This window comes from Lytechinus variegatus, chromosome 5 (assembly GCF_018143015.1).
Source record: "Lytechinus variegatus isolate NC3 chromosome 5, Lvar_3.0, whole genome shotgun sequence".
Taxonomy (NCBI): Eukaryota; Metazoa; Echinodermata; class Echinoidea; order Temnopleuroida; family Toxopneustidae; genus Lytechinus; species Lytechinus variegatus.
Genome location: NC_054744.1, coordinates 42979680 through 43007491, shown reverse-complemented (window position 1 = coordinate 43007491; position 27812 = coordinate 42979680). Strand labels below are relative to the sequence as shown.

The following is a 27812-nucleotide window of genomic DNA, read 5'->3' as shown; positions in this document are numbered from 1 at the left end:
CCAGTATGACTAGTTAGACCAGTAAACCGATGTTCCAATTTCCAGAGTTACCAGTTAAAATTATACTGGTCTAACTGGTCCAGTGGAACTGGTTTTTCCTTCTGGGTCATTCAGGAAATTAAAAATGTTGTACTAGTACATTTATTTTACATTTTATTTGGAAAGTCATTATAAAGTTCTTAAAGTAGAGGGCGACATACGACACTAGCAAATTATACTGCAAGGTCCAACGTATGTTGACTTTGTTGTTTTTTGACGTTGATCTCATATCTTTTTCCCCCTTTATAGAGTCAAATACAGATGTTTGACGATGAATGTCGTATTGGCTGTGAAGCAGTATGTTGCGAAAATGATAGAGGAAAGTGGTCCTGGCATGAAGGTACTCCTTATGGACAAAGAAACGGTAAGATTCTTCAAATTTATGCTGATATTTGAATGCGTTGTCCCACACGCCCACTATTGTGTTGGGTGAGTTAGTAAAATGTTGAAATGTATTTTTCGATTTGTTAAACATTATAAATTAGAAAAAAAATTGTTGTACACCCATAAGCAAGACAACCATTTGTAACCACTCACTTTTGTTGATTTTTGGCAAGAGTTCTGGCCTTGTCTTATTTTGAAATAAGTCCCCTCTCTCGTCTCGTGTGTGTTGGAGTAGGCACTTCAGTCGGACGCGCGATCGCGCGGACAAAGCGCTAGACGTCGATTTTTGCATTGCAGTGAATGGCAGGCGTATGTCTAACACACACAGTTCGCTCCGCTCGGCACTTCGGCCGAGTGCTTGAGTTGCATTCGGATTTTGGCCGAAAAGACAGAGTCATTTTCTTCCTTTATTTCTGTGATTTTGATTGGTCAAAACTTCTCGCAGTTGCTTCGAACATCTTCGGTAAACGTCGGAAATACTATAACACAGAGTTACACTTACCTTCTTGCGAGGGAAGGACCTAATATCGAAGTATTTATTTTTCTTTGCTTGAAATTTCCTTCTTGTAATCATCAGATCTCTTGATAACTTTGGTCATTTATAAGTTTATATATTTGAGAACATTTTGTGAAATTTTAATCGAATTTGGTCCGAAGAGAGACTCCTGTATGAGCTTCAAATTTGAGTGTCATGAGGCGTTTGCGAATCTGACTTGACGATCGAGCAGGGTAGTTTTGACCGTGTGCGCGATCGCGAGAAGCTGTGTGTGACGTCATCCCCGTTGCGATGGGCATCGAGATTAGTCTGGATTTTCAGACACATTTTGTTTTGTTCGTTGTATATATTTTTTAAAATTACGATTTGATCTCTATTTATTATGAAATTTGAATTGTTTTTTGAAAATTAATTTGTAGATTTTTTGCGAAATATGTATTAAGACAAAAAACTGCGAGTAAAATTCAAGAATTTTGATTGATAAGGGATTGTTTTGTATCAATGCGTCTGAATGCATAGAATATGGAATTGTCAACGGAAGTCGTATTTTTAAATGGCACAGAAAGCCTTTGAATTTAAAAATACATGTTTAAGATGTGTTTCATGAATTTGATATCTGATTTATGGACCTTTGTTTTGGTGTTAATTATTAGTTTGAAGACAATAATGAGGCAATAGTGATGAGACATTAATAATAATTAGACAATAAATGTTGAGACAATTATAATAATTATTATTACAATAATAATTATTATAAAAGGATTTCAATTATATCAATTATAATAATTATGATTGTAATAATTATTGAGACAATGTTAATGAGACATCAATAATAATTATAAAATAATTATAATTACAGAGATGACAATTCTAGTATTTATTGACAATAATAATTATTATTACAGTAATCATTATTATAATAAAATAATTGTAATGATAACAATTATAATGATAGTACTTTTAGTTGTAATAATTACTGAGACAATAATATTAATGAGATATCAATAATAATCATAACAATACTCATAATCAAAATAAATGTAATTGTAGAAATGATTATAATTATAGGCCTTATAATTATTGAGACAATGATACATTGTAACTATTATTACAATAATTATAAAATAATTATAATGATAACAATTACAATGAAAGTAATTATAATTGTAATAATTACTGAGACAGTAATATTGATAAGTCATCAATAATAATGATTATTATAAAAATGATATATAATTATAAAAATAATCATAATTATGATTAAAGGCCTTATAATTATTGAGACAATACAATAATAATTATAAAAGAATTATAATGATAACAATAATAATGTAAGTAATTATAATTGTAATAATTACTGAGACAGTAATATTGATAAGTCATCAAAAATAATTATTGTCATCAAATTATTTTAATTATAATTATAAAAATAATCATAATTATAATTAAAGGCCTTATAATTTTTGAGACAATAATAATTATTATTTCACTAATAATTATTATGAAATAATTATTTATAACTAAGCCTGAGTCATATCGATTATTTTGAAAACCGGTGTTCGACAGCTCTAATTCGATCGAACATCGATGCATCGAATATTGAAGGCGGGGAAAATTTAGTCTTTTGTTTTTGCGTCGATGCGATGCGCTTTGCATATGCACTACGCACTGACGGTACGCGCTGGCGTTGGCCGGGTGAGCGTTGCACAACAAGCAGATGATGACAGAGCAAAGTTCGTTTGTATTTTCCATGATCACAAAACACACAAAAAAAGGCCGGGGACCAAAGCAGAATTCTTCCCAAAATATCTTCAACAATGATATTTGCAGATGACAACATATAAGTTTAAAATGAAACAATAATAAAGACATGAATCACGCAGAGTCGATCCGAATGATTTTCGGTCGACTAGCATTCGCAGTCCATTCACCAGCCCCGTCCGCAGCTCCGTACACTCACTCTCCCGAAACGACAGGCGTGCTTGACGTCAGCGCCAGCAAACAAGTGCAATCAACGGAGAGCGCTGTAACTTGCCTGAGATTGTGTAGTTGGATCCAAAATGAGCTCCAAATAAATTTATGGGAATAAATACGTAATTTTCTCTGGATGGTCATTTGAATTGCTATTCAATGCTGATATAACGATTGTGAGGAAAGATTGTGGAATATGAGTTATGACGATGTTCGAGAATTAATCCTGATAATGACAATCCAGTTTTTTAGACGCAATTGAGCATGCGATCAAAATAAATACGAATGTTTCGAATCGAGCCCTAAATTCATCTAAATTATTACGATTTAACAAGATTTTATGGTCATACTAAGAATATTGACGATGTCAGCAAAGTATGTTATGTTCATATGGAAGAAATAATACTGGGATTATTTCTATTGTTATTCCATCTCTGGACGTCTCCTCCAAGCTCCGAGAAAATAAGCACAATGCGCATGCGTGTTTGATGACGTATGACATATTTTCCCATTCATGAAATCAGAGCCCAAAGTTGGGCACAAACTAGCTTCAAATTGATGGGAAAAAATATCAAACGCAATTTTCTCTGTTTTGTCATGTAAAATGTTATTATATGGTGATATTACGAACTTGAACAGAGTTTTTGCATGTAGACAATGTTCGAGAATCAATCCTGACGTGATGATTATTTTTTTTAGACAAGTGCACTAGCTCGACTCAAGTCGATCGTCATGAGATGTCCGCCATTGAAAATTGAAACGAAATACAAACGTTTCACATCAAGCTCTAAATTCATATTAATGATTATCATATGCAAATTATTGTTAAATATTACGATTAAATAATGTTCTATGGTCATGATTTTAATATTGTTCATGAAAGCAAGATTTATTTTACGTTGATCGCGTCAATTTCCGGCCATTTTCTGGTTTGATTAAAGAACAGTACTGCGCATGCACGATCGATGGCCATGACTTCCATTCATGAATTCATCGTGCATAAATTATCTCGGCACGAGCAGACGAGTAAGACTCGAACTATGATCGAAATAAACTTCAAATTAATGGTGAATAGCATCATAATTACTCAATCGGTTTCATTTTGGGGGCAATAGAAATCAAGTAATTAGTAGTAAAGTTGGACATTACTGATATTTTGATGATTGTGTAAACCAAACGAATCGGCCGGCCGACGTATTTTTTTTTTTTTTTTTTCGATGCACCGATTTTGCAAAATCTGCACCGGTGTTCGATGACATCGATCGAACACCGATTTTAAAATCGATTCGACTCAGGCTTATTTATAACAATTATAACTATAATGATAGTAATTTTTATTGTAATAATTATTTAGAAAATAATATTAATGAAACAAAAATAATTATTATGATAATAATAATAATCATAATATTAATTTGGACAATAATGAAACGATGATGAGACAATAATAATATCAACAATTTTATTGAGACCACAATAACAATAATGAGATAATAGACAATTGAAATCAATCTGTTTTTATTTTTTCAAGAAATCCTAAGATTATTATTTTAATTCTCTTTGATTACAAATTATATTAATTGAAAACTTAATTTCTAATGTTCAAGCAAAGAAAATCAATATCAAGTCATGTTTACCCTGTGCACAAACCTACCACAGGGCAATTACCCCCGAAATAGGCATAGGTTTACAGTATTACAGTATAGTTGTCCGGCCGGGGGGGGGGGGGGGGGGGGGTAATTGTCCGGGCGGGGGTGGGGGGGGGGGGTAATTGTCCGGGGGGTGGGGGGAATTGTCGGGGGGGGGTGGGGGAATTGTCCAGGGGTAGTTGCCCTTGAACCAAAGACATCATATGCCAATATGTCAAATCAATTTGAGTACTTTAAGATATATTAAAAGATTGTACAATTCCCTATAAGCTATGTGTTATAAATGTGCCATGCCCAAAACAAAGAAAATAATAAGATTTCGCAATCTTCTTTTGTCCACAAAACGCCCTGTTTTTTCATCACAAAGATGACAATAACTCGACTTCTAGATATCAGAATTTGAAAATTCAAACAGTTTTGTGAATCGTAGATATAGGGCCTCATTGTGAGCCTATCAAATATGCTGGAACAGTCTTTCCTAATTTTCACCTGAAGTGCCTAGTTGGAGTGTGTGTGTGCTCTTGTATAAAGTCAATGACAATGGGAGAGGAAAGAAGTCACCGCCCTTGACGAAATGAACGGCAGTGAATGGAGTGGTGTTAAACCAGGATAATGCCAGAGTTCCATATGCACCCCCACTAAATGAAATTGAAAATAAAAACCTCGAAAAGGTTCATAATAATACTTTTTTAATAGGGTGATTGCACAAAAAAAGGAAAAGTTAGACCTCCATGTCGCATTTGTTCTCGTCATTGATCGGCCATTTTGTTTTCAATTATGAAAGAAGTGTTCGAAAGAGACAGAACTTTTCCTTTTTTGAGGGTTCAGTTTGTGCCTCGATGTCAGGATTCTGTGTCACGATTGACATTCATCCACATAATCGAGGTACAGTAAGTGCTTAATTTATTTTCCTCCCATTTATTTGGGTGCTATTGCGACCCCATTCTACCCCATTTTGGAGAGTACCCACTGCCTAATATTAACGCAGATGAGTCTTTGGCTCCGTGGGTTAACAAAGTATCTGCCCTCTGTGTGCAGTCGTGAGTTTCAGCCCGGGGGGGGGGGGGGGGAGGGGGGCACTTACGAGTGGATACCATGCGCGTAAGCTTTTTTGGTATACCAGTATGAGTAATACCGTTTGGTATGAACTTCATACCGGTATGGATACCGCCGTTAAAATTTCAATACCATCATACCAAAAGTTGAAAATATCATACCGGTATTTTCCTTATGAATTGTCGTCTATGGGTATTTTTACAGTAAAATTAAGCCAAAACAGTAAGTTGTTTGGCTCTCTTAACATGTTTTATGAAATCAGAATCCAATAATCTAACCTCGAAATGAATACATTGCCCCTGAACTGATGTTTGAGCTCCGCTAGCCTTTATAAGGTCTCGGCCCCACCACTACGTACATGGGGTGCATGATACTTGCATGGATCCCAGGAAGCCTATGTATTTTGAGGTGAAAAGGTCAGAGGTCAAGTTCACACTGACATGTTTTGATCTTACCCTTCTGAAATCCTTGTAAACGCGATAACTTCAGTTAAACTTAACCTCGGCTCATATAATTTGGTGTATATGATAGTAGCATGAATCCCAGGAAGCCCATTGATTTTTAGGTCAAAAGGTCAAGCTCACAGATACATGTTTTCATCTTACCCTTCTGAAGTCCTTGTTAACACAAAAACTTTAATTGAACTTAACCTAGGCTCATATAATTTAGTGTGTATGATACTAGCAGAGATCCTATCAATTTCATTGATTTGAGGTCAGAAGGTCAAAGGTGAAGTCGCCACCTTTCACTTTTCTTGCTTGACCAATAACTCCAGGTGGGCATATTATGTTCTCGCCTTAGCGACACTCTTGTACAATCTCTATTTTAATATTGAAAAAATAATTTACTTATGAGCCAAGTTATTGAAGCTGTAATGGAATCTGACTGTCAAACAATCGAGCATTTGTTCCAAAGAAAAAGAGAAAATAAGTAAAACATTACCAACCTTATTTTGCCACACATGTAATACCAACAGAGAACATGGCTATTTCGTAACCTTGTTCATTGAATGAGTGGTAGAGCCTATGAAAGTTAGAGGCGAGGTGCTGGTCAGAAAATTGGGAGTGTCCCAGATTACAGGGACTGTCTCAGTTTTCAAAGATTTCTCCACACAAGAAATCTAGGGAAGTTCATTCTCTTGTCAAGTGATGACACCAATCAAGTGTGCTCATGACAATAAAACATATCAGGTTTCATAACAGGATTATTGGAAGATTGCAAGTCATGAAATTAGATGATGAACTGCAACTTGGGGGAATTGAGGTCACTGAATCTATTTTTAGCATGCTTTATCTCCTTAATTGCCATTTTTGTCCGGCAGGGGTAAGTGAAAAATAACTGTCCCCATAAACATTCTACCACCACCCAGTTATTACTTACTATCCATGACATAACAAATGCTCTTGAGAAAGGAAAGTCTGTACATGTAGCTTTCCTAGACTTTGCCTAAGTGTTTGATAAGGTTCTACACGAACGACTACTGATAAAACTTCAATCATATGGCACATGATCTACTGATCATGCGGAAGTTTGACTTTCGACTTTGTTAGTCATTATACTAACTTACTAGCATTCCACCAACTGTCTAAAGTTAGATCTACAGCAAGATGTCCATGACAATGTTTAATTAAAAAGATATTGAGTAACTTGTTACAAATTAATCTGCAAGCAAAAGTATATGAACTGATAGAGATCTACCTTGTCCTTCCATCTTTCATTTTCCAAGTTGGAGCAAAAAGTAGACCTTGCTTGCATTTTTAAAGATATGAATCTGAATCCTATTCAACAAATATTACATCTGTCTATAGAAATTTGCCATCTAGATTCTATAATGGTTCTGTTGCCATGATTGGAATTAATGTTAATTGAAATTTGTTTTGTAAGTTGTCGTTTTGTTGCTCTGTTAGTTATATTCATTTAAAAAAAACAGAAATTTGAAAATTCCAGCAAGGTAGGTACTCACATGGGTGCTAGATGGTGTTGTCACACATGTGCACATATAGTCAATGCGTGAGTTGGGCCCCATACATGTGCATATGAATATTTTTGGTGGAAGGTCATCGGTGCACAGCAATAACATGGGATAAAAGATTCCATAGAGAGTAAGATGTCATGAATAATTCTTTGACTAGCTTTTACTTTTTTCTCTCATTGTATTTCAACTGTAGATCAGCTTTGTAACCATGGTGTATGCTCAGTCTGAAATCCTACAGAAGGAAGTCTATCTGTTTGAAAGATTAGACTCTGCGAACAGGGAGATCATGAAACATCTACGCTGTATATGCTTCATTCGACCAAAGAGGGTAAGAATACACACCAATTTGTGGAAGATGCTCCTAATAACACATTTTTTTTTTAAATGAGTTTTGGATTCTATGTGTGCATAAGGGCTAGTAAAATACAACTTTCTCCATATGTAGCAGAAAGAAATGAAGGGATATATTGTACTACTGTAGAAAAAAAATGAAAGTGTATTATTGACAAGTAGTATTAAGTGTTGGATGAATTTCTTGTCTTGTGTTCTTAGTTTTCCTTTAATTTTTGTTTAAAATCATACATTTTTTCTTCCTCATTATATATAAAATGGGAACACAATGAATAACGCAATATAATCAACATATTTGTGTTAAAAATCAAAATGATTATTTGAATAGTAAACTAAGAATCAGTCTGTACATATTGATAATCACAAAGGAATTCGTAATACAAAATAAAATCTTCTGCAACGTCTAGAGATCTCTGAATATATATGCAACACAATCATACTTAAATCTCAAGTTGAACTTGATTTTTTCCCTTTTTAATACAATTAAATCAAGTAATTGAGGAAGTTATGATTTAAAAACATCACGCTTCATCCATTAAACACCCCCTTCCCCGATAAACAAACCATAAGAAGAAGGAAAAGGAGAGCGAGAAAGAAAAAAACACAGCAAACTGGCAAAAAAAATGGACCTCATCTAGGGAGTGCTGCTGGGTTAGAGGCCTGTAAGGTTGATTCTTCAAAATGTTCCCATTTCCTGAGGTGAAATGACAAAGTTCCCCTTTCCAGTGCAAGCGTTTTCCCTTCTTTTCTATTTAATTTCAATTAATTTATCTTTAATTTTATTTACATTTGTAGGTACCCATTTTTCGCTACCATGGAAGTTCATAGATTTAATCAAAATTATAAGAAGGTTTCATAATTGTTCTGTCTTCATGTTAGTCCCATTTATTCCAATAAGAAATTGTTTTTAAAAAGGGTAAGTTTAGTTTATCAGCACATTGAAAAAATACATGTTGATATGTTTTGTCTAAAATATTGCAATACATGTATTAACACAAATCATTGACCCAAAATTTGAATCTGCATCTAGGCGATGGTTGTATTCTATACAATATATCATACTGAAACTCTCTCAATGTATTATCTAATGTGCACAGATAATGATAGAGACATTGTTGTCAAACAATAAAGCTGTATTATTCTGGAAGGGATGTCTTGTGTCCTTTCAAAATAAATTAGAGTTACTAGTATTTAGATCACATTTAATAGTGTATTTTATAGTTTTTAATAAATTTGTCATTAACTTTTAACTCAATTTTCGGTTCCATTTATCATTGATAAATCAAATGGAATATTTAATGTTTCTTTCCTATTTAATCTTTAAATTTCAATCCAGGAGAACATTGAAATGCTGTGCAATGAGTTGAGAAATCCAAAGTATGCTGTGTACTTCATCTGTAAGTACAGTTGTTTTTGAGAGGAGTAAATGACAAGTTCAAGTATTATGTATTTAATGAGAGCAAAAATGTGAACAATGAAAGAAAACAAATGCTGATACATGTATTACCAGCAAAATTAGACTATGCCAGATGCCACATATGAAAAGTAATCTACAAGGTTGGACAATATTCTGTTATTTTTTATTGTTTGTAGTAGTTCTCGGAGATGCTCTCAAGGTACCTTGAATGCACCCTTCCATGCACCATTAAAGAAAAATGCCAGTTGTAACGATTTCAAAATGAGTTCGTACAGAATCCAATAAAATGACCACCAAAGTGTCTGTTTGTATTAATAAAAAATATGTGCTGAAGGGTTTTGGAAGAAATTTTGTAATTGCTGAGAAATTAGCAAATAAGCACAGGATTTGGGTCAAGCGTCGGGCCAACATTCAAAACAATAATAATAATATACTGTCCCATGTGCGCTTATCTGTGTTGGTGATCTTCAGTGTAAACATTTTTCAGCGTAGATTTCAAGATTTCACAAAGTTCAGTTTATGTAATTGTACCAGATCTAGAGCCTCGATGATATAGTGACAATTAAGCTTGGTTTCACAAACTTTCTCGTGAAATCAGTGTTTACTGCAAATACTTTCATTTATCTTCAACTGAAAAAAATAAAAATAAACATGCAAAATTTGCCATACTCTTTCAAGCAAAGTGGCAAGGTTTGAAAATTTGGATTTGTTTCATGTACATGCAAGTCCTTAAATTTTCTTGGCCAAAGGATTAGGTATAGATATTATGATATGTAACAGACAAATGTTAATTTGATAAAGGTATATTGTACTATTATATGATCCAAATATTGCATCCTTGGGAAGAAACCAGGATCTATTTAAGTAGTTTATTTCCAGAGCTGATGCTGTTTAGAATGACTGGAAATTATAAAGATCAGACAATTAGATAGTTTGGGGTCAAAAGGGTAGATGCGAAATGTCACAGTGGGAGAGATGTACTCACATATTCCAATACTAGAGTACTTGTATGTTGAATTAAATGTTTTTTGTGTTTATTTTTTATTTACCAGACTTCAGTAATGTTGTCAGCAAAAGTGATGTTAAATTGCTTGCAGAAGCAGATGAACAAGAAGTGGTTCGGGAAGTACAGGTGAGCAATCATCACAGTGAACTATCCATATAAGTCAAATTTTAGGTTAGATTTCCAAAGATATGCTACAAAATGTTAAACAATTTTAGATGAAAAAGGCCCCTCATTCACCCCTTCACGAGAGTTTAAAGGTAATAGTTGAAGTCATTAAAAATGCATAATGAAAAATCCTTATTACTCAAATTTTAGATTAAATTGTAAATAGCAACAAAACTATAGAAAAGAAAATACCTACATGTACGATGAAAACTCACTACTGGCGAACTATGGAAATTGTTTCCATACAAGCAGAGGCATTTGTTTCCAATAGAACTATAGAATGGCAAATGTTAAACTTTTTTCATTATGTTGTCTTTCATACTATTGCATTGCATTAGAGGTATTTAAAAGATTCAGTGTAATATGTGGAAGTGTCTCATTGGTTGTTTGTAAGGAATGACTTAAATATGTTCTGGAATGCTAATCATATCCTATTCATTCTGATTAACATCAGCTGAAATTGAAATCTGGGGCCTGTTTCATAAAGGACTTGCAATTGTTGTAACTTTCCCATTATGGCAACCTTGATTATGATTGGCTGCTGAGCCCTGTTACCATGGTACTTGCCATTATGGCAAAGTTACAACAGTTGCAAGTCCTTAATGAAACATGCCCCTGATCTTTGTGTATTAAAATTGTTACTGTCAACAACATGTATCTGCATGTGAACTTTTTATTTTTTTCGAAATAAATTCTGTCTTTTTTTAAACACGTGGCATATTGGAGGACTATGGGGGTACTTATGTAGATCATGTAACTAGTTAGTAAGGTTTTATGTAATGTATCAACATCTTGATGAAATCCCTCCATTAGCATTCAACTTGTAATATGCTTTTTGTGAACGTACAGGAGTTCTATGGAGACTACATTGCCATCTGTCCCCATGTGTTTTCATTTAATACAACTGGTACAGCAAGGGTAAGTATGATACTCAACAAGAAGAGGAAGAAATACAGATGAAATGGATGATAACAATCAATGTGATATTTATGATGATGAAAATGACAATAATGAAAAAGAAACCTGAAGTAATGATGAAGATATTAATGAATATTACAATGATGGTGATGTTAATGAAAGGACATTTTATTGCAATCTGCCCCATGTTGTTTTTGTTCACTATAACTGGTAGTGCAAGAGTATGTGTACTGGACAAGAAACAGGGGTGAAATAAAAAATCATAATGATATTAAGAACTACAAAACTGATAATTGTGATTTAATTTTGATGATGATAATGATGGTGATTGATAAATGATAACACATATGGATTATGGATTTTGAAGGATCTCTTTGAATGAACTTTCCATTTTATCAAATTGCCCTGGGTGTATTGGAGCTGCCATATACAAACTTTTTCTTTTATTGAAAATATCCCACTGGATTCATTATTCAGCTATGTGCAGCTTCTCAGCTTCCGTAAATCATGTTTAATGAAATTTATGTACTTCCTAGCTTTAATGCCCACTATAAATAATGCAGGACTGTGAGGACATGTCAATTCTAAAGTTCACACTGGAGAACCTTGTGTGATAAACAATATGACCCTTTTAACCTTGCTTTTACACCCCCGTCCTAGACGGGACGTATTATGGTATCACGCTTGGTGTCCGTCCGTTAAAGGGGAAGTTCACCCTGAAGAAAACTTTGTCGTGCCATTAGCAGAAAAAATAGTAAAAAATATTGGTGAAGGTTTGAGGAAAATCCGTTAAAGAGTAAGAAAGTTATTAGAGTTCAAAATTTTGGATTTGTGACGTCATAAACGAGCAGCTGCCCCATGTGTTATGTAATATAAAATGTATGAATTTCAAATTTTGTATGGTTCCTGATGACTTAATTTTGTTTTCTTTTCATGATTGGGTATGAAATGATTTGTCTATTGATATACAAAAGTTACAGTGAAAACCATTTTCAATTTTCTGAGAAAATGACATTTTATTGATTTTTTACCATTCGCTATGTAGGAATGCAGCTCGCATATGACGTCACAAATCAAATAATTGAAATTCTAATAACTTTTTAATTATTTGATGAATTTTTCTCAAACCTTCGGCAATATTTTTTATTATTTTTTCTGCTATTTTTACAATAAACTTTTTGTCAGGGTGAACTTCCCCTTTAACTTTTCCTTGTAAATGCGATAACTTCAGTTTAACTTACCGTAATATAGGCTCATATAATTTGGTGTGTATGATACTAGCATAAATCCCAGGAAGCCTATCGATTTTGAGTTCAAAAGGTTAAAGTTCAAGTCACCACCTTTCACTTTTCTTGCTTTACCAATAACTCCATTTTGCGCGTTACAGGCAGGCGTATTATGTGTTCACCCTAGCGACACTCTTGTTTGAAAATATTTTGATAGGGTATGAGATGGGATCCTCCAGTCTTGAACCGTGTTTGTGCTGGACTCACATCTGTGCTCCTGTCACTCAAGAAATGTCCCATGATCAGGTATCAGAACTCATCGGAGATGGCCAAGAAACTTGCAGAAACTGTCAGGGTAGGTTCCTATCAACATATTTATCCAAGATCTAAGACCTTTCCCAAATGTGAGAGGAATCTCAAATTTTCTACTTGAAAAGGCATTTTTTAAGCTGTGAAATTTATCATTCTTGTAATGTCTAGAGAAGATAGACTGAAAGAATTCCTTGATTAGTTTTCCAAATTTTTGCATGATTACTCTTTTTCTTCCCAATTTATCAGGTATGCAATAGTTAATTTAAATATCGATATGCAAACACCTTGACCTGATATTCATGAAGATGGGTTAAACCCATGAGTTATATTGCATCATATGATGTCATCTAAATATGACCACTACCAAAGTGGGTTATATCAACCCTTGGTGTAAATCACACACGAGCATGATATCTTATGGGTCCTTTGATATCAAATGATGCATTTTAACCCATGGTAAAATTAATCCACTGTTGTGGGATGTACGTTCAACACCTTTTTAAAATGTATATTAGCCCATATTGGTTAAAGTTAACCTACATGTACCTAATGAATATAGGCCTTTGTGCTTTATATTTTGTCGCATTTTGTTTAGAATTCAGTTTGTGATTGTTTCTACAATTCAAGTTGATCATTATTTTAGCCTATGTCATTGATGATTACTTTTATTTGACCGGTAATCCTTTTTTTCACAGCAAGTGATATCCAAAGATGCAGGTTTATTTGATTTCAAGAGAACAGATGTTGCACCAGTCTTGCTAATCTTAGATAGAAGAGGAGATGCAGTCACACCGCTCCTCAACCAAGTAAGCATTCTATATCAACTTCCTAGATTATCAACTCATCTTAAAGGACAAGTCCACCCCAACAAAAACTTGATTTGAATAAAAAGAGAAAAATTCAACAAGCATAACACTGAAAATTTCATCAAAATCAGATGTAAAATAAGAAAGTTATGGCATTTAAAGTTTCGCTTATTTTCAACAAATAGTTATATGAACGAGCCAGTTACATCCAAATGAGAGAGTTGATGACATCACTCACTCACTATTTCTTTTGTATTTTATTATATGTAATATGAAATATTTTTATTTTCTCGTCATTGTCATGTGAAATGAAGTTTCATTCCTCCCTGAACATGTGGAATTCCATTATTTTAACATTTTGTGCTTCAGGCAATGAGGTCCTAATCATCAAATTCGTAAAAATTGAAATATTGTATAATTCAAACAATAAAAAACAAAAGAAATAGTGAGTGAGTGACGTCATCGACTCTCTCATTTAGATGTAACTGGCTCGTTCATATAGCTATTTTGTTGAAAATAAGCGAAACTTTGAAATGTCATAACTTTCTTATTTTATATCCGATTTTGATAAAATTTTCAGCATTGTGCTTGTCTGATTTTTCTCTATTGATTTAAATCAACATTTTTCTGAGGTGGACTTGACCTTTAAGAATCTACTTTTTACGAGGGCTCTTGCAGGATTGAGCAAGTGTGATAATATGGGGACCCGTCAGAAAATTAGAACACAACATACAATATGAACAGGTTCATAAACCAATATGTGTGTCAAACAATAGGAACAGAACTGATAGATTTTTTGACCCACTAGCTTCGCGTTTTTAGTTCCTCTTTTTCCTGATCTACCGGTACTATGTTATTGTATATGAATTGACTTTGGAATGCATTTATCATCTGCTGTAAATTTTTAATGAATTTAAATGCATTTATGTGTTGTATATATGTAAACATCTAATGATCCTGAAATAAGACATTGAATTGAATACTTGACTCAACTGTATATATTATTTTACTCTAGTGGACATATGAGGCCATGGTTCATGAGCTGCTCGGGATAAGGAACAAACGTATTGATCTATCAGATGTTCCAGGTATCTCCAAAGACTTGCAGGAGGTTGTACTTTCAGCTGAACAAGATGAATTCTATTCTAATGTGAGTTCAAGTGATATAATCTTTGTGCCAAAAAAAGCCTTCTCATTATAACTGTTCTTGTCTTTTCCCAATTTTTCATAATTTTTATACTCTATCTTTTTCTGATTCTTGTTCCTCCTCTATATGCTATGATTGTTGTTCTTTTTTTTTACTTCTTTTTGTTGTGATTATGATCTTATTTTATTTTATCGTATTGAAATTTGTCATCTGTGTTTTCATTTTTCTCCTGCGTTTCCTATTCACTTTTTTTGTTAAATTCCTCCTGCTTCTCCTCTCCATTTCCCCTTCTTTGTATTTACTCACCTTCCACCTCTTTAATCTAAATAGAGATAAAAAGAGCCATTTTCACAATTTATTCCTTTTTTTCTAAAGAAAATCATTGTTTTATCTTGTAGGAATCCCAAATAGCCTTTAATTTTTTGAAGAATTTGTTCCATACTTCTGGGCTCTTATAATTGTCAGATGTGTAATATTTCTCCTTTTCTCCATTCAAACAGAATCTATATAACAACTATGGAGAGATCTGCACCAAGATCAAAGAACTCATGGAGGAATTTCAGAAGAAATCTCAGAGTCAGAAGAAAATTGAATCAATAGCTGACATGAAGGTAACCCCTGTCTCAATCTCTTTTCCTTTTTTTTTCATATTGAATAGTCCTTATATTTTCCTTTCCCCCATTAGTGATATGCCCTTGAGATATATCATACATTGGTCTATGGAATGCATGTGTTAAATCAAAGCATACTCCGTGGCTTCCTGCATTATTATTCAGAAAATTAAGATGGAAGAAATAAATATGTTTGCCATGCAGAAATTAGCATACAGTTTTCAAATGTATAATAAGTATTGTACTTGATAAAACTTGATGTTTTAGACTAACTAAAAATATATGAAATGTCAATGGCATACGGTTGTCATCTGTTAATTAGTATTGATACTTGATAAAACACATTTTAGACTAACTGAAAGTGTCAAGGTAAAAAATGTTTTACAAATACATATAAAACTGAAGGAAAATGTAAAATTAAACAAATCACTGTGAGATACATGCAGTTTGAGATTATTTCATGTCAAAAGCTCTACATATTCTCCTCTCCCCACTCTCTCCCTTATATATTATATTTGCTTATTGACATACTAGTACAGGGATGGAGTTATCAGTCTAAAATTGGTGTTCACTTTCTTATCACTACAATACTCCTGATAATTAATAAGACTTCCTTAATTGCCAGAAATTCTCCTTTAACTCTTAATAGAATTTCCATCCAGAAGAAAATAATTCAATCAATTTTACTTGAAACCGTTTTCTTGTAGGCATTTGTTGAGAATTACCCTCAGTTCAAGAAGATGTCTGGTACAGTAGCCAAACATGTAACGGTTGTCCAGGAACTTTCTAGACAGGTCAGGGCATACAATCTCTTGGAGGTGTCTGAGGTAGAGCAGGAGTTAGCTTGTCAATCAGATCACAATGAGGCTCTCAAGGTTGGTATCATGTTACTACTTACAGCATTGGATCTCGTTTCATAAAAGTTACTTTTATGGCAACTTTGTCATCTAATGTTGACTTCCATGGTAACGGTGATTAATCAAAACCAAGTATTCCATGGGTGGCAAAGTTACCATAGTAGTAACTATCATGTAACAGGGCTTGGGTTTTCCTGAAATATCAATTATATTTGATTTAATGAAGTTGGATCGAAGAAGAGACACACATAATATTCACAATACTGAGGTGTAGAATGAGAGTTGTGGCATTTTAAAGTTCTGATGTCTTTAAAAAATGATGATATATAAACATGCGTTATACAAATGAGTGAGCCAATGGTGTTGACCTTGTCCTATTTCTCCAGAATTTTATTACGTGAATATAAAATATTTGATTTTTTTCTGAACAAATAAGGCGGAAGGTCTGCAGATTACAATACTTGTTTCACTTTTTCCATACCAGAGCAACTTGACCAGATCCTCTGGTTTTCACCACTTGAATGTATATTATGTATCCTGTGACCATATCTGTTATGTTTTATATTGTAGGTTATTCAATAAAACAATAGGTTAAGAATATTGTTTCTTTCCTCTATGAAATATGTTTTATCATCATTACTGTTTAATACTTATTATTCAGTTGAGAGCTTCTTTAGTGTCAAATCTTTAAATATTTGAAAATTATGCAATATAGTTATTACTGTGGTAGCTGATCACTTGTGTTGTTATCTTAAACCAATCAAACCTTGAAATTTGAACCAAGATCAATGTTTGTTGGTCATTGTGTTAGTAAAATTCTAACATACTACTGATTTCTTCCTCTGGTATAGAGAATCCGGACATTACTTGGAAGTGATAAGGTCCGAGATCTGGACGCCTGCCGGTTAGTCGCCCTCTACGGTCTAAGATATGAGCGTCACACAAACAATAACTTTGTTGGTCTGATGGAGATGTTGAGACGGAGAGGAGTCAGTGATAAACATAGAATGGTAATTTCCAAATTTCTTTTATTGATTTTGTTATTTTTTTCATAAGGTTACCTTTTTGTATAGAGCGTGGTATTTTTATGTAAACAACAGACAAGTATAAAAATAGGGAATCATAATTTATTGTGGAGCATACACAAGGAGATGCGGCATCATTTCATAAAGCTTGTCTGCACTAAAAGTTGTCATTTATCTTACAATTACCATAGTACAGGGATGCCACTTTTCCGTATTTATACGGAATTCCGTCTTTTTCCCTGTTGTCCGTCTTATTTCCGTATTTCCGACTTTTCCTGTTTTCAGTGTACTAAAAAAAGTCAGAAAGTCCTCCTTTTTGTCTCACCTGCGAAGCAAAGTGAGACTATACGCCGCTTTTCCGACGGCGGCGGCGGCGTCAACATCAAATCTTAACCTGAGGTTAAGTTTTTGAAATGACGTCATAACTTAGAGTATATGGACCTAGTTAATAAAACTTGGCCATAAGGTTAATCAAGTATTACTGAACATCCTATTAGAGTTTCATGTCACATGACCAAGGTCAAAGGTCATTTAGGGTCAATGAACTTCGACCATGTTGGAGGAATCAACATCGAAATCTTAACCTGAGGTTAAGTTTTTGAAATGTCATCATAACTTAGAAAATATATGGACCTAGTTCATGAAACTTGGACATAAGGTTAATCAAGTATCACTGAACATCCTGCATGAGTTTCACGTCACATGACCAAGGTCAAAGGTCATTTAGGGTCAATGAACTTTGGCCGAATTGGGGATATCTGTTGAATTCCCATCATCACTTTGAAAGTTTATGGATCTGATTCATGAAACTTGGACATAATAGTAATCAAGCATCACTGAACATTTTGTGCAAGTTTCAGGTCTCATGATTAAGGTCAAAGGTCATTTAGGGTCAATGAACTTTGGCCGAATCAGGGGTATCTGTTGAATTACCATCATAACTTTGAAAGTTTATTGGTCTAGTTCATTAAACTTGGACATTAGAGTAATCAAGTATCACTGAACATCCTGTGCGCGTTTCAAGTCACATACCAAGGTCAAAGGTCAATGAACTTTGGCCGAATTGGGTGTATCTGTTGAATTACCATCATAACTTTGAAAGTTTATGGATCTGATTCATGAAACTTGTACATAAGAGTAATCAAGTATCACTGAACATCCTGTTAGAGTTTCAGGTCACATGATCAAGGTCAAAGGTCATGTAAGGTCAATGAACTTTGGCCATGTTGGGTTTTTTTGTTGAATAACCATCATATCTCTATAAGTTTATTGGTCTAGTTCATAAAAAGTGGACATAAGAGTAACCATGTATCACTGAACATCTTGTGCGAGTGAGAGTAGTATTCAAAGTCAACACTGCTGCTATATTGAACCGCGTGATGCAGGTGAGACGGCCAGAGGCATTCCACTTGTTTCCCCCTACAACTCTCTCGATTGCGATGCATGTCGATCGACCGAGTGGAAGGTATTTCCCCGAGATATTTGCTTTTATACAGTACATAATTTATAGACGCGCGCACTGCCCACTACGTTCATTGTGTTATACTTTTATCAAGGCTTTCCGATTGGAATCCTCAATATCCTGGCCAATCAATGCGAGCGACAAGTTTCGAATGCACCCACATAGACAAGCGCAAAGCAGCGGCACGAATCGCGATATAATAGCGACTGGTAAATACGTCTGTAAAGATGATGACGTCATCCAAGATGGCAACTTACAATGACCAACGAAAGGATCGAGGATGACTAAGTTTTGATCATAATTTGAAAGGAATTAGCGGTAACTGCTGTATAAGGTACAATGTTTCTGAATTTTATATATTTTCTCGTGAATTTGGATGTGATTGTTTTTTCATAATGTGACATTTTATGTACCAAAAACGATCCAAAAATCGGTCTGCCGAATGTTGGATCTAACGTTACAGCTGCATGCTGATACGGTACGTAACCCAGGGAGCTCCGGCCCGCTTCGCTGGCCGGTGCTCCCTGGTACTGGGTTAGCATATTGTCTTTATGTACAGGCCAACAACTCTTCAGTCTATGTATTGGTGAGTTGAGCCAACGCGGTTCAGCGGAGCAACCAAAATACAGAGACTGAAGCTTTTAGTCTAGCGTTCTATTACTTTAGAAACACACAACTAACTACCGTCAGTTTTTTTCAAACCTTGGCTTCAATGTCATCGATCACAACAAGGTAAGAAGCCACTTGCCCCACCCCCTAAATTTTGAGGTGGGTGATACCCCCCCAAAAAAAAATTGAAGGTGGACCCCCCTAAATATTTGGGCTTCCGCCGCCACTGCCCCAATTCACTGATCTTGGACACTGTCCCTGCCCGCGATAAGTTTCAGTATTTTTGGAGGACACCTAGTGGCATCCCTGATAGTAACAGTTGAAGCTGAATGCTCACAACCAATGAAAAGATGTTTGCTAATTACGTAGTTGTCAGATGTATTTGTCAGGCAACAAATGTTAACCAAACACCCCAAATATTTTGTGGCGCATGACACATCACCTCATACGTCCGATTTTCCTTAGGGGTTACATATTTTGGGAAGACCACACATGAGATTGCTTGTTGAATACCAAATGCTTATTGATACTTGATGCCTAATTTTAAGTAAAATAAACTTCATGTGAAATAGCATTTTAAAGTGAGAGTGTTCTTTCAAGAACAAGGTCAGTATGAAGCACTTCCTATGATAATTTCATATGAGATGTATAAATGCAATTAATAATATGACAACAGATTTGTTGGTTGAAAGACTAGTTTATTGCAACCTAATCTAGGGACCTTTTTATGAAAGGACTTATTGGATATTTTATCCAACAAAGTCTGTTTCTCTTTGCCTTTCAACCAATCAAAATCAAAGGCACTTGACAGATCGATCTGACAAAATCACATATTATAAATATAGCTGAAACACTCTTGAGGTGTCAGGGTATTATGATGATGGAACACACATGGAACATATATACTACACACATCATATTCCAGCATGTAGAGGCCATTGACTGTATAAAACAAAAACGGAAATTTGTTTTCCTTTTTTATATTTCCAGCTTGTAAAGTCTATCATCCAGTATGGAGGAGAGAAATCAAGAGGAACCGATCTTTTTGGTCAAGATAATCCTATGGCAAGGACTAGGAGATTCTTTAAAGGATTAAAGGTTAGCCACACTAGATCTTTTATTTGTTTTATCAGGGGTGTGACAGATCAGATTTTTAGCTGATTTCAGATTTTTTTGGGTTTTGATTTTCAGCTTAATTTCAGCTTATTTTTGGCTCTCCTCTGTACAAAAAGTATGGGAGCTCTTTCTATTTCAGATTTTTTCAACACTTCAGCTTTTTTCAGATCTTTTTATTTGTGACCACTCACACCCCTGTTTTATAAACAGATCAATTGAAGAACCATAAATTCATGCATACATATAGGCCCGTATTCTGATAGCAGGTTTAACTTAAACTCAGGTTTGAAGGTGTGGTTTAAGTATGGATAGCCAATTGTTACATAAATCACTAACAATAGATATATCCTACTTCAGCTCACTTGGCTCTCAAATCATTCATAATTGTCTAGAAAGTATAAATAGATCATTGCTTTCACCATCGATGAATCGGGAGAGAGCACAGTAAACACAAGAAACATATAACTTAATAAAAATTTTGATACTCTTGGCTTCCCATACTTAAACTACAACTTTAAACCTGAGTTTAAGTTAAACCTGACTTCAGAATACGGCCCATAGTCTTACGGAGTATTATGAGAGTTGGTCTACAATTGTATTGAATACTACATTCTACTCAAGTTTTTATTGAGAAAAGGAAAACTTGAATCTTCTCTCCACTGAATTTTAAGCTGATATTTAGAAATGAGAATTGTAGCTTTGCCCCGAAAAATTGCATCAGTCTATCATTGCATACTGCACTTACAAGATATATCAGAGATGCCAGCTGTTACCCTATTTTAGGTATTTTATACTGGGTTTTTGTATTAAAAAAATGCAGGTTTCATTAAAAGTACTTCCTAAAAAAATATAGTTCACAGTCTATTAGAGAAAATTTTTGGAAAATACTTTTTATCCTTCACAATAATATTAATGATGATAGCTGGAATTATGTAGCAGTTTTTGCAGAGGATACAAAGTGCGACTGTTTTACCCTGGCTTGAGGTCCCGCTACCAGTTTATCAGCAGTGCTCAGTACAATCAAGAATTCAATCACCTTGGTTCACTTCAGCACAATGTGGGTGAATTCCTTGCTAAAGAAAAACATGCTATGGCTGGGATTCAAACCAACTACCCTCTGTTTGAAACACTGATTCTTGGTTATAAGATTAACATCACTTTAATATGTTCTTTCTTGTATTTGGCAGGATGTTGAGAATATCTACACACAGCATCGACCACTTATTTATGAAACACTTGACCAGCTCTTCAAGGGAAAGCTGAAGGAAGGAGCCTATCCATATCTAGGCAGCAGTCAACTCAGAGATAGGTAAAGATATTTATATTGTAACATAGTCACAAAATATCTCAGCCATGTTGGAAGTTCATTTCCAAAATCATTTATGATATATTATGCTTATGGTTAAAGGGCAGTCCCGGCCTTTTTCTGGAATGTGTCAGTTTCTTGCCTTTATCTTGAAATATATGTACTTGGGTTGGATACAGGTTTGTATTCCTTAGTCCAAATTGCTTATAAACATCTCTATGCAACATGCAGATTAAATGACTCATACAAATTTAATATGTTTTGCATAATCCAGCCCTTGGTATTCTACCATAAATATGATTGTAATCAGTGATCATAATGATAAAAATTAAGATATGAAACTTGTATTGTTTTATTTTGTGCAGACCTCAAGATGTTGTTGTATTCATGATTGGTGGTATCACATATGAAGAATGCTTTGCTATCTACAACTTAAACCGTGCTACACCAGGGATTAGAGTTATTGTAGGAGGTACCACAGTACACAACTTTAAAAGGTTAGTCACAGCTTGTCAATTTTCTTGTCTTTAACATCTAAAGCCATGCTGAAACAGAGCTTAAATTGATTCAATTCAATTTAATTAATTGATTTTCCACTTTCATATTATTCTGAGATTTAACAATATTTACACATTTTCTTATATACATTACAAGTCATGTTTAGATTATATGTTTATATGATCTTTCATCTTTTGTATTTATTTTTTTAAAATATAATCACAGAGCCCTGAGGAAGACCAGCTTTTAATGTTAATATTCTTGTACATGTATTTTTACTTTGTATTTGTTCCTTTTTTCTCTATCTCATAATGTCCTGTTACTATGTTTTTCGTATATTGTATGTTTTTATGCTGATCAGGCCACCCTGTTTAAATATTCGAGAATAAATAAATAAATGTGCTTTACCTTTCCAAACTATAAATGAAAATCAAATTGAATGAAAGAGTACCGTATTTGAAAGTGAAGAAGTGAGTTTTGTAGAATATTTCTTTATTTCATCTTTGTATGCTTTTTATTATTTATCAAACAGCTTCTTAGAGGAAGTCTCATTGACAGGCTTAGAGTCACCTTACTGAAAAGGATACACAAAAACTTGGACTTTATACATGCTTCGAAGCCTAGCTGTAGGCTTTCACATTCTCTGGAATCTATTTATGAACTACATGTATGTAGGCAACCATAGGCATTTTTAAACTTCCTTTGTAAATTCAGGACTTAATGTGAGAAAGGCAATTTTGTAATTGTTGACCGGAATGTGAAAAGATAGGAAGTGAATGCACAAGTAGTCACATTATATGGAAAGCGTGTCAGCCATAGATTGTGATGAAAATAGTCTATGTTAATTCAATGCATCTTCAAAGGAAAGATTGCTCCTTGAAAGATTGAAATCTCAAGGTGTTTTAATAAGAAATTGTTGACCTTAAACTAGCAGTTGAATTCATAACATCATAACTTTGTGGAGAAAACATTCACATACACATTCAATTTAAGTTAGCACTGAATTCAAATCATGACATTCACTTCTTGGGGATCTACTAAAACCTAGATAAGCTTGAAATATTTTGGTCCCACCCATAGTTAGGATAGACCATGCAACAATCAATATATTTGCTATCAAATGATTTTCCTTGACTAAGTAGGTTGTTTGACTGACACCTCCAGATCTTCACAGCTTTGCTAGCTGACCTAGGTGTTAAAGTAATAATTCTACCAGCTTATTTTAGAATTTGATTTGCTGCTACTGCAAGACCCTATGTATTGTGTTAGACTCTGTGTATATGTGTAAACCAGGAATTAATTGGGTTCACATGTTACTTTTTATCATTGAAAGTTGTACATCTGACACCTGTTTACCTGTAATTTAAAGGGATGCATGAATACCAGTTTGACTTGCTCTTGTGCAATACTGAAAAGGGATAGTACTAATGATAACTTTTATTGTATTATGTGTTTATTCTGTTTGGCATTGATGTAAAACTTTATTTTTATCGGATGGAGTCATCAGGTTAATTCTAAGTCCACTTTTTCTGATGCTTGTTTTGACACATTCCTTTCAGTCGTATAGTAAATTCATTTACAACCTGACTTTATCCATCTGATAAAAATCCAGGCACTCTTCCATTGTATTTTAGTAAATTTCAGTTCGACATTTCCCATTTTGTTTTGCTATAATTTCAGTCATAATACACTGCTACTCACATGTAGACTGCTTGGTTAGATGATCTGATAATAGACGGAATGCTAATTTGACAACATTTCTACAGCTCAGTTTAGAAAATGACAAGTAGACTGTATTATTAGCTTGTGGTTTTTTTTTAACCCCTAATATTTACATGAAGAATACACTGGGATGTGTTGTGTCCACTTCTTTTGCACTACTTCTGGAAGTGGGATGAATGACAGTCCCTTTCTCTTTATGAATTGAAGCCCCCCCCCCTCGTTTTCTTATTCTTGGATTCTTCACTATTTTCCTTTTATTTTTTCCTTTAATTGAAAATGTCATTTATTTTGAATGGATATATTTTGCTTTTCTAAAACAATTCTGAAACCCTGGATCTGCCCCTGCACCCATTTCCTTAACATTCCACCAAGCTATAAAGCTCCTTTTCATGTAGTACAAATGAATGCGTTGGATATCTTGGAAAAAATGGATAAACAGAGAATGAGGATGACCGACTGGAAATAAGACTTTATAGACAGATATGTGATTAGAAATACATTAATCATTAAGCAAGTGAAGATTTTTGTTCATTCTGTGGTGTTGAAACACCAAATGAAATGGATTATTCTAAAAATCTCAGATCTGGCAATAGAGGAGGCATAATTTTTACTCTGCATTTTAAAGAAACAACTAGTTATTTATCAAAATAGGATTTTTTAAATCTTATTGTTCGGTCACAAATACTTCCCTCTAGTTTCATATCTGTTGTGGATATTCATATGCAATGTTAGTTATATTGTTTTTATAGGTATATTGTCTATAAAAATAAATCCTCATGCAAGCTTGATAGCCTTGTTCTATGAGTTTGACAAATATATATCATCATCCATGTTTTTCATATGACATACAATTGTTTTTGAGATAGCATTTCAATCATCATTTGAAAAATACGTGTAGGTGATTTTGCTATTTTATTTTAGAATACCAATAAAAGTCAAATTAATCAATCCTTTGTATTGCAACAAAACTAATTTGAAATTAATTGGAAATTGCAATTGAAAGATCAATTTTAATAATTGGAAGTTTGTCAATGCTTTTTGTTGCAAGAAACAGTCATCATATTAATTGCAAATGTTTATTTAACTTCAAGACTTATGCCTGATTTTGGCACAGGATGTTTTGTTACTGTAGTGCGTCATTTGGCTACCAATATTATGGCTTACATGGGATTTTAATTTTCTCTTTCGGAGTGGAATAGCACATGGACCAAATGAGTTATAATCATGGGAAACAAATAAGAATTTTGATTTGCAGTTACTATTCCACATTCGTCAAAATCAGTATGAGATAGTACTTGATGTCAGTCATGATGGGTGAATTTTCATTATTTATATATGTATATATATCTGTATATATATACAGAGAGAGATAGAGATGTACATATATTTCTTCTTTTAAATAAGGCAAAATTTACTTCCCAAAGAATAAAATGATTACAAATTACACATGGTTAATAATCTATTTTTTCATTAAAAAATACAACTCACTTCTGCTCTTATTTTAAATCTGTTTGAATATGCACAGTCAATAATACTCTGTCTATATGTATTACTGAAGATTTGACAATGACAAGGCCTGGATAATGAATGTGGATTTTTCTTATTCTTTTTTTTTAACTAAACCTTGCAAAGTAGCATAACAAGAAATAAATTGGTAATTTTGCTTTAAACAATTTTCACTCAATTGTGTCTGTAAAGCTTAAAGTTATGTGCATTGAGGGACTAGATATTTTGCTTTCTGAGGTAGTTTGAAATTAGAGGGGGGAGGGGCAAATGAAATTTTCTTAGATTTAGCTATATTGATATGTATGTGTAATAGGTGATTATTTAAAAATTGAGGGGCCTGTCTGGATCTGCCTTTGAGATGGTGCTCGAAGCGATTATCCCCCAGCACCATTTGCTTTGAAATATGAATGTTATTTCTGATTGTTTATTGTCTTAATAATTTAATTCAATACTGATAAGACTGATGGTGATGATGATGATGAAGATGATGATTATTTGTTAACAGTGTTATTAGATAAAGTGCACAGAAGATTTCTGACCCCCACTCATGAAAAACACTGCTTCTGTCCACAATGAAAAGTGTTTCAAAACTAACTCCTTGCAAAGAGGAATTGCTCTTGCATTCATTCTCATCTTTAATCTTGTTATATTTGCATAATTTACATTAAACATTCCTATTTTCATATTGTAATACAATTTATGACTGTAAATAGTTAATAAGATCGCATTGATTGAGCTAATAAGTCAGATCAATGGATGCGATCTTATTTACTGGGTTTAAAGTCATAAATTGTATTTACAATATGATGAAACTTCCCCAGCTAGCCTTTGATATTGTATTATTAAATTTAATATATATTAGTTTATTTTTTATTTATTTTTTTTTATTTATTTATTTATTTGTTTCTGCATGTCATGATAATTTACATAGTGTAACCATCACAAAATTGATTACATTGAATTTTACATAATAATAATGTATAATTATGATGATTAACATAACATTAACATAACTGATTATAACAAGGTTAATTTTTGCAGACATGCAGTGGTATGACAAAATAAGCAGATGCTTGAGCTGTTGTCAGACCTTTGAATATATGAAATGCATACATAAATATAAAAACAATACTGAAAAGTCAAAACTAATGATTACTCAAAGAAGGGAAAGAATAAGAAAAACAAAACAAAGAAAACTAAATAAACAAATTATTATGTTCCACAACTATTTACAAATATTTACAAGGAGTGTATGAGGCGTAATAATACTTGAAATTATATCAATCCTTAAGTTTAAAATGTAGAGTACAACAAGATTTGTCTTGCTAAAGAAATTACATCTTAGAGACAAGTATGCGTTTTACCGCATTTTTGAAGGAATGCACTGATAATATATTCCTAATACTAGTAGGTATCGAATTCCAAACATCAGGTCCATAATGTCTGACAGATTTGTGAGCCAACAGTGTGCGAGGGTTATACAAATGCATATTAGATGCTTGTCTTGTGTGGTAGGTATGGATAGTATTATTTTGTTGAAACATATTGGAAAAGCAGGTAGGTAACATTTTGGCATTAAACCGATACATAAAAAGGGAAGTTTGAAGAAAATGGACATCATCAACAGTAAGACATTGCAGCTTTATAAAGAGAGGGCGTGTATGATCACGGTAACCAACTCCAGCACAAATGCGAATTGCTTTCTTTTGCAACAAAAGAATTGGGTTTGTGACACTCGTTGATGTTGCCCAAAGAATATTGCAATATGACACATAAGGTAGAATAAGAGTATTGTACAACATGTAAAGTATTTTATAAGGTACAAGGTACTTAACTTTATACAGTATACCTATATTTCGAGAAATTGGTTTACTGATGTGTTTCATGTGATCATTCCAGTTAAGTTGATCATTGATATAGACCCCAAGGAACCTCGTAGATGTCTGTCTTTCCAGCAAAGCATTGTCAAGTTTCAATCTTAAATTATGATCAGCACATGACTTTCTGCCTTTAAAGTGTACATAATTAGTCTTTCTAACATTCAGTGATAACATATTACTTCGAAACCAATTAGATAATTTCGGAAGTTCGACATTAATGGTGTTTTCTAAGATATCAATATCACGGTGTGATAGGAAAACACTTGTGTCATCAGCAAATAATATATAATTCAATGTGTTTG

The 27812-nt window shown here is 33.7% G+C and overlaps 1 protein-coding gene across 1 annotated transcript; it reads left to right on the top strand.

Moving 5' to 3' along the window:
• Window positions 1–215: 215 nt before the first annotated feature.
• LOC121416221 (vacuolar protein sorting-associated protein 45-like) lies at window positions 216–26435 on the top strand. Its single transcript, XM_041609725.1, has 15 exons — window positions 216–403; window positions 7764–7898; window positions 9258–9318; window positions 10391–10470; window positions 11359–11427; window positions 12871–13008; window positions 13661–13771; window positions 14787–14921; window positions 15419–15529; window positions 16237–16404; window positions 17238–17396; window positions 20473–20580; window positions 21786–21907; window positions 22270–22401; window positions 22935–26435. The coding sequence occupies exons 1-15, from the start codon at window positions 311–313 to the stop codon at window positions 22978–22980; spliced, it is 1668 nt and encodes a 555-aa protein (XP_041465659.1). The 5' UTR covers window positions 216–310; the 3' UTR covers window positions 22981–26435.
• Window positions 26436–27812: the final 1377 nt, after the last annotated feature.